The following is an 8,768-nucleotide window of genomic DNA, read 5'->3' as shown; positions in this document are numbered from 1 at the left end:
AGGCAGCCCCAGCAAGGTCCACTAAGGAAAGACTAATGTAGGCAAAAGGGCAGGACCAAGTAGTTGGAGAAGAGGAAGGGAAGCAGGGCATAAGGGGAAAAGGGAGGCTAAAAGGGAGCTGTCAGGCAGGGGTGGTGGTGGTGGGGAGGAAGCTGAACCAGGCACCAGAGGCTGTTCTGGAAGTGACCTGGCTGTGAGGACAGGGGTGATTTAATCTTTCCCCTCCTTTTCTGAAATTTCTCACTGCTCCCAGGGACTGTGAAGGCAACAGCAGAGGGAAGTAGCCAGTGGAGGCTGACAAAGGCTGTGATTTAATTTCATTTAAAATGAAGAAAAGGCTGTATTCTTTCTTGATCCAAACCAAAGCACTTATTTTCTGTAGAGATGCTTTATAAATTACAGCAAAACAATGATAGACAATACTATGGAAAATATTTAGATAAATGATTATAATTTTGTGTTAAAATTATGATATCTTCAGTGTTAGAATTGATCTCTTCAGGGTTAAAACCACTATAGAACTCCCCTTCCCAACATCAAAGTTCAGCAGTGTTGTTTGATCATATTTTCGTCTTAGGAAATTAGTAATGATTCTCTTATATTGAGGTTTTTATTAAGCATCTCCGTGTTCTGCCGCACCGAAAACCGCATCTCTTACACGACAGTTAAACCCAATCCTATCTTTATTCTGAAGTAAATGCCATTGCTTCCTGTGTCGTAATTATAGCTTGACTCCCATGGAATCCTCTCGTTATGTAGGAATAAATCCACTGAGTACAGTGGATTTTCCACGTCAACGCGCACAGAATGGGGTTGCAGCAAACGCGAGCTTCGGTCTCTGAGAGGGGAAGCAGCACTTTCAAAACCTGAGCGCTAACTTGCAGCCCGAGCCTAGCCATGATGGAGATAAGCATGCTTAGCGACGTTCCCTGCATGGGCTAAGGACGGTAAGAACCTCCGCCAGCCAGCCAGCCAGCCAGCGACGAGGACATGCGCACACATCGGCCCAAACGCCACAGGCGGACGCCACCCGAAGCGCTAGCCTGACGGCGCCTGCGCGCCTTCCCACGCACAGCTGCGAAGAAAAGGGGATCCCCGGCACAGGCAGCTGAGCTCAAAGGGCTCGGTCTGGGTAGCGAACGGAGGAGGCCGCTCGCCAGGCCTCCTTTCGTCACAGAAGCCGAACCATTAACGTCGCCTTCGCCTCCCTGGGCCCGCCTTCTTCCCTCCCAAACAAGCTCGCTCGGGGGAGCTCCGTTCGCCGCCGCCGCCTCGCCTCTTCTGGGATCTCGCGAGACCACGCCGAGGAAGCCGGGTGTTTTCCCTTCCCCCTCCGCCTTCCCCTCAAACTTGCACCAGCCAGCCAGAGAGCGAGAGGAGCGCGCGGGGATTCTCGGGCGGCGCTTCGGGGCGCTCTGGGGGGGTGGCGGTGGGGAGGGGCTGAGCAGGGGCTGAGCGAGCGAGCGAGCGGGCGCTCCCTCCCTCCCTCCCTCCCTCCACCGCGGTGTTCTGTGGGATACAGGCGGTGCTTGCCTCTCCTCCTGGGTGCGGACCGTCGCCGCCGCCGCTGCCGCCGCCGCCGCAGCCGCCCAGGGCGAGCGAGCGAGCGAGCGAAGGGACGAGAGCCGCGCGGGGCATGAAGATGGCGGACGCCAAGCAGAAACGGAACGAGCAGCTGAAGCGCTGGATCGGCTCCGAGACCGACCAGGAGCCGCCCGTCGTGAAGCGCAAGAAGACCAAGGTGAAGTTCGACGACGGAGCCGTCTTCCTGGCCGCCTGCTCGAGCGGGGACACCGAGGAGGTGCTGCGCCTGCTGGAGCGCGGCGCCGACATCAACTACGCCAATGTGGACGGACTCACCGCGCTGCACCAGGTCCGTGTCTGCCCCGCGCGGCGCCCGGGACTGGGCCTAGCTGGGCTGGAGCCGCGGCGGAGCCTTCGACGAGGCTGGGGCCTGGGCCGCCGCCCCCTCCTTCCCCCGGCGCTTGGAGCAGGGCAGGCCGGGCGGCGGGCACGTCTTCCCTCTCGGCCCATCCGGGGAAGGGGCTGCTGGATAGGGCCACTCGCGCCTCCCCGGCCCTCTGCTCTTTAGGGGAGCCGGCCTGGCTGCACCCACCTCCTTGGGGGCCGGGAGTGCTGCGTTTGGCGGAGAAGGGTGCCTGCTTGGGCGGTTTAGGACAGGGCCTTACTTTGCCCGGAGATGGGTGGCGTTGTGGGTCTCCACGTCCTTCCCTCGCTGCGCTTGGCAGACCTGGGCTTATGCGGGAGTTGGTTGCCCTGGGAGGCTTGGGGGGGGGCGTCGTTTGTCCCCCCCCCCCCGATTGTGTTCAGAAGGGACGGAGTAACCCACCCATCATCAAGGGATGACTTAAATGTGGACATTCACTCCCACATTTGGGAGGTTTAGAGTTTGCCACTCCTGAATAGCTGCTGTTTCCTATGTCCTTTCCCTGTAAATTGGTTAAAGTGTAAACAGGACTTCTCTGTTTCTGAGAAAATAGTTTCTTCTGTTGTTTCCTTCTCAGCAGGCTATGATTTTATTATCTAAAAAGCTGGGTGTTAGGATCTACTTTTCTTGCTCTTTAGTGTGTGCTGTGCTATATGAACTTCAGTATGTGTGCTTTTTCAAGAGTAGAAAGTTATAGAATCATTACAGCAATAATGCTGGTTTATGCTTGTGAATACTTTTATGCATACTGAGTTGGAAAAGGGTTTATTCAAAGGTAAGGTGGAAAGGAAGCTGGTTAAAGTTTTTTTTCAAAATGGATGCTTTGTGCATGTTAAAGTTTTATATGAGCCTCAAAATATTATCCAAATAAGGAAAGACTGTGGCATTCTGGACATAATGTGGGTTTGCTTGAATGCTTCTATGTTGTATTAACAGGCCAAAAGCAATAATAACATTAGTTCACGGAATATAAGAAAACCAAGAATAATCACTTTGACAGTTTGATTTTTGTTTTGAACGTTTGTTGTCCTGGTATTTCTGTATAGATGTAGTAATAAGGATTTTCTGTTAATTTGTGTAGGCATAGTCTTAGTACATCATACTCATTAGCTGAAAGTGTAGTGGTTCATTAATTGTATGAAACACATTTCAAGTTAGTATGTATTAAAAATTATGGATTATGAAATAAGCATGAGAGAAGCCTCCCTGTTTCTGTGTTGCTTCAAGATAACTTGTGTACTGAAGATGACTTATGTGTTATGCATATCTTGTTTTTATTGCTGTGCAAAGTGCATAATCAGCCCTGTCTCCTAAATGAAAGCAGTTCTGTGACAAGGGTGTAATCTCTTTGAAAATTCATATTCATACAAGTTTATAAATAGGTTATCCTAAGAAGAAACCAATGACGAATATACTTGCATGTATGAGCCATTGTGGTACAGTGGTAGAGTATTGGCTTGATACTGAGGCAGATCTGACTTCATATCTCTACTCTATCATGAACCTGACAACATGATTCTGGGTTATAGTCATTCTTTTTGCCTAACTTACCTCAATGGGTGGCTGAGATGATAGTAGTGGAGATCGCGAGGACCATGCATGCCCTTCTAAGGTTTTTGGAGGAAGGGTTGGATAAAGAATGTGATAATTAGATGACAACATTTGGTTTTAATTGTAAGTTGCCTTGAGCAGGCAGCATAGAAATGTATTCTGAATAAATAAGACTAATTTCTGTAAAAGTTGTGCTTCCAAGATCAGCTCTCTCCCATTGTCCTGGTGGAATCATTTTATTGGATCTAACCATCTGTTATTGGGTTAGATGCTAATCTATTTTGTTAAATTTTAAAGGATCCAAAATTAGATCTTTGTATAATGACAGAAAAAAGCTGATGCTCCTCTGCCATGACTGCAAGAAGGTAATAGGGGCAAGATAGTTGCTAGCAACTTCTCTGAGAAATTATGTTTATGGTAGCTTTACTAAACATGGTCAGTTTTGTCAATGCTGTCAAAGATTCCTGACAGCTCTCAAACTTGAGAACTTGTTTACTTCATTTATATTCTGCCTTGCTTCTCAATAGGGATCCAAAGTGGCTTACAAAATTCTCTCTATTTTATCCTCATGATGACAACCCTGTCGGGTAGGTAAGGCATCTGGTGAGCTTCCATAAGACCGTTTACGCACTGGAGGTTTCATGCTGGGCTGCAGGCTGAAGTTTTAGTCGTGGCAGGTTGCCCCACCTTTTCCTGCACCCACACGGGGGAGCATTTGACCCGGTGACACAAATCTGCCCCTGATTTGTACTCCTGCACGGGAGCTGGGGCAGTGAAGTTCCCAGTACGTAAACGGTCTAACAGAGTGGGATTCAAACCAGTATCACCCAGATCCTAGTCTGAGAACTCTGAGCCACACTGACTCTGGATGGGAGTTTGTGCAGAAAATCTGCCCATTCTTAGTGCGTTTGGCAGTGATATCACTAAATATATTAATGCTAGTATCACAAAATCTATTGGGGAAGTTGGAAGCTTGGGTGAGTTACTTGGATTCTAGATAGATTCAAGGGGGATAGCTATGTTGGTCTGAAGCAGCAGAACTAATTCAAAGTCCAGTGACACCTTTAAGACCAACAAAGTTTAATTCAAGGTATGAACTTTTGTGTGCACACACACATCTGAGGAAAGCTCATACCTTGAAATAAAACTTTGTTGGTCTTAAAGGTGCCACTGGACTCTACATTTGTTCTTTGGATTGTAATTTTTTATGTTTGGGAGCACAGCCTATTGACTTTAATGGCCCGTTCCAGTTATACATAAGATCACAGCCTTAATATTTTCTTTGAAATAGATACATTGTAGAATTGTTGGAGTAAAAAAAACTTTATTGTGGCATTTGCTACTTTGTATTTAGATTGCATTTCCTGAGTTGGTGTCTACAAAGACAGTTCATATACAAGGTCTTGTTACTTCAAATTCTTTTGTTATGTAGGATATTATCACATTAATTTATTCAGACTTTTGGCAGAATGGAAACTGAAACTGTTGTACTGTTGCTGAGATTCATTACAGCATTATTAATAGAAACTGGTGTAGTAAAAATGATTGAGTTGTCTACATCTTCCATTTTCTGGGTTGGCAAGGCCAGGATTTCAAACATAATACTTTAAAATGTAAATGCATGGTTTACAATCCTAATCAGAGTTCCACTATACTAAGCCTAATTTCAGTTGATTTAGAAAAGTTTGAACTTTTCTTAGGATAGCAATATTAGTGTTTTCAGTACTGATAGGTAACACCGACAGTGCAGAACGATATAACTCTCATGGATGACTTCTTTGACTTCCGTATTTTTCTCTGATGATGCTTTTAATTTTTGAAGGTGTGTGCAGAAAGTCAAAAAAATAATTACAAAACTCAAGTGGTGTGTTTATGTACATTAATCAAACAATTATTGGTGGAAGGCATTTCTTAATACTGTACATGAGGCAAAAAGTTGTCATTTTTCATTTATTTACCAGTCTTTCTATGCATATGACACATAAAGCTGATACAGAATCAAAACTTTGGTCCATCAGAATCTTGTCTACCCAGATTGGCAGCAGCTCTTCAGGGTTTCTGGTGGATGTCAACTACTATGTGACACCTTTAATTGGAGATGATGGGGATTGAACCTGGAGCTTTCTGCATGCTCAGCATATATTCTGTTACTGAGCCATGACCCATCTCCCTGTGAAAGAACTAGAACAAAGTCGTCATGATAAAGAAGTATACCAGTTATTTCTTTTCTTGGACAGAAAAAAAATACTTTTTCTGCTCAGTTCATAGATGTGTTCGTACTATGGATACCAAATAAGTCTTGTTTGCCACACTTATATGGAGTTGAGGTCCTAACATAGGTTATAATTTGTTTTTATCTGAAAATTGTGTTTTCCACTGAGATGCTGCCCTTAGGCATGCTAAAATAACATTCTTGTCTATAGTGGCACACTAGCTTACAGTTGCAATTTTCTGCATGACTAAAAAAACTTTCAAGAATATTAAATGGTAAACATTCAAGAAATATATCCACATGATGATAAACAGATTGCCATTGACAATGCAACAGTTTTGCCCTTCCAGTGTCATTGATAATGATAGGTTTAGCAGTGTGCAATTCATCTTAGAATTGCTCTGTAAGGGAGCAAATTGAGATTTGGTTGAAATACGACTTTTCTACCCTTTACCATTGAAGCCCCTAGGTTCTCGATTGCTCTGCCTTTAACCATCCTGTGCAAAGGCCCTACTCATTGCTATTGTTCTAATCTGGTCTAGAGAAGATGTGTAGAACATGGCTCAGTGTCCTAGCTTGGACTACAATATAGCTTAATGCCAGGAGTGGTAGTCCTGCAGGTTTTTTGTAGGTTTTAAAAATATTACAATTGCAACTATATTTATTCATTTATAAGATTCATATCCTACTCTTCCACTTACAAGCTAAGGGAGGGTAGCTTACAAGATAAAAATAAAATAATAACATAAATAAAAATGTCAAGAAATAGCATTTAATTAAACCAAAATACTAAAAAACAAATTGCAAAATGAGCAAAATAAGCATCAACATAATTAGAACTGTAGAACTTTAAAGGCATACCATATCTGTTCCACATAATATATTTCTGGTAAGGGCTTGGAGGAGGTGTCTCATGGCCTAAGTGCTTAACACCTACTCAGGGCGGCTGCCCCACCCCTGACTGCCTCCTCCAACCAGCTCACCTTTCTTGTCCAGCAGCCAGCCAATTGCCTTCTATTCCCCACCCCCTCCTCCTTCAACTTCCTTCAGAGACTGCAGATCCCTGCTGCACGAGAGCTGCCCCTGCCGGTGAGTTCTCTAACAGCTGGCTGCAGCCTTTCCAGGCCCTGGAGGGGAGGCTGTCCGCAGAGTTCTTCCACTCCACCCCCCTAATCTTGCGCCTGTTGTATTCCTGAATGCAACGGGCTTGGCTCCTAGTACCATAATATAAAAATTAATAGCATTTAAACCTTAAGAAAGATGACTTGTCAGAAATCATATGCAGTAAAATGAGTTTGCTAATTTCTCCTCTAAAAACTGGTCTTAACCAGAGAGGCTATCAGTGAGTCAGCCTTTCAGAGAGTACTTTTTGTTCATTTAATATCTTTCTGGATTGCTTGTTCTTGCTTAAAATGGTTTACAATAAAATAAGTAAATTAAATTACAAGAAACCTGACATATTGAAACATTAATAAAACAAAACACAACTTAAGTCAAGTCAGGAGAAAGCTATCTAAACATTATGGCTTTAAACTGCCACATCAACTGGATAAAGAGAAGTTGGGGCCCTTAGGTCAGCTTACAGCCATTCTATAAGACACAGCTACCATTTGTGCACTTAGTTTTTTTTAGTGAGGAAAAGCGAACATACCTTGCTGTGAGGATGTTAAGGTTGTTCTGCATTCATAGAGGAAGGGGTGATCTTTGAAGCAGGATGTAACCAGACTGCGAAGAGTGTTACAGGTTAAAATGAGCACTGTGAATTAGATCTGGCAGCAAACAGGTTGCTCATGCAGCTTCTTTAAGACTGTAGTCATGTGGGTAATGGGACTGTTGCATGTTAATAGATGGGCTGCTGCATTCTGGATCCCTTGAACTGAATTTGGAAGTAAGCTGACAACTCATGCCAAGTGTAGCATGTGTTGGTTAAAAGTATGCCTGCTATACCTGGAGGAAGGCACATTTTGCCCTAACTTAAGCTTCCAAGTATCTTAAGAAAAGTGTTACATAAAGTACATTCCATTAGTCAGTCTTGGGAGTTACTGAAACATGCATTTGTGTGGCAAGGGCAGCTTGGAAGGAGCGACAAGTGCAGGTTGTGAAAAGCACCTCTAGCAATGGTTTCAAATTCGTAATAAAAATTGCAGACTTGCTTCTAGAAGCTCATCTGGTTGGACAGGGAAGTAATTACCTTGTGGGGTCATAACCTGAGAGTAACTCCCTTCGAACACACTTGGACTTAATTTTAAATGTACAGCTTATTATATATACTTTGTTTATAGCCAACATTTTAGTTTTGCTACCTGCTAACATTGCAAGCAACATGTTAAGGCAAACTGAAACAAGTATGAGGTTATAATGTGTGTACTGACAAAATCATTTGTGCTTGTTATTTAAGGCTACCTACTCTAAAAATTGGTTTAAAATAATTATTAGATTTTAATTGTTAGATTCCAAATTAAATGACATTACAGATCAGTAGAATTTGTAGAATAATTGATTTTTTATACCGCTTTTCACTGCCCAAAGCAGCCTACAATTCCTCTCCTCACAACAGACAGTCCGTGAGGTTGGGAGAGCTCTGAGAAACTGTTCTGTGAGAACAGTACTAATAAAACTATGACTAGCCCAAGGTCACTCAACTGGCTGCATGTGGAGGATTGGGGAATCAAACCCAGCTCTTAACCATGAAGCCCAGCTGACCCTGGAAGAGTTTCTCAGATGGGTGGGAGTTAATTATTTTTTTTTTAAATGTTAAAACATTTGTCAGGCGATATGACCATATATGGTCATGTTGAGCTATCCCCCCCCCACACACACCAATGGCCAATGATGGGCCTGGAAGGGGTGAGATGGGGAGGGACTGCACATAGGCATGCACACAGCTATTCTTCTCAACGATATTTTGCATGATCACACCACTTGTTTCTTGAAGCCTGAAGAATATTTCAGGGGGTTCTCAACAGTAAAATAGTTGAGAAAGGCTGCCCTAGAGGCTTGCAGAAAAAAAAATGAAAACTCTTAAAAAATGGGTGGTTATAAAAAAATCCTACCAAA

General features: G+C 43.9%; 1 protein-coding gene across 4 annotated transcripts in view; it reads left to right on the top strand.

The window, feature by feature from the left end:
- The first annotated feature begins 1,464 nt into the window (after positions 1–1,464).
- Positions 1,465–8,768, top strand: part of PPP1R12A (protein phosphatase 1 regulatory subunit 12A) — a 122,615-nt gene continuing 115,311 nt past the window's right edge. For 2 of the 4 annotated variants that reach the window (XM_077338898.1, XM_077338899.1), the window contains exon 1: positions 1,465–1,873. In XM_077338898.1, coding sequence (XP_077195013.1) covers positions 1,637–1,873 — 237 coding nt within the window. In that variant the 5' untranslated portion in view covers positions 1,465–1,636. The remainder of the gene's footprint in view (positions 1,874–8,768) is intronic. The other 2 variants (XM_077338900.1, XM_077338897.1) reach the window with 1 other exon arrangement.

The sequence above is a fragment of the Paroedura picta genome, chromosome 5 (genome assembly GCF_049243985.1).
Source record: "Paroedura picta isolate Pp20150507F chromosome 5, Ppicta_v3.0, whole genome shotgun sequence".
Lineage (NCBI taxonomy): Eukaryota > Metazoa > Chordata > Lepidosauria > Squamata > Gekkonidae > Paroedura > Paroedura picta.
Note: the sequence above shows the minus strand (reverse complement) of the source record. Positions and strands in the feature narration are given on the sequence as shown.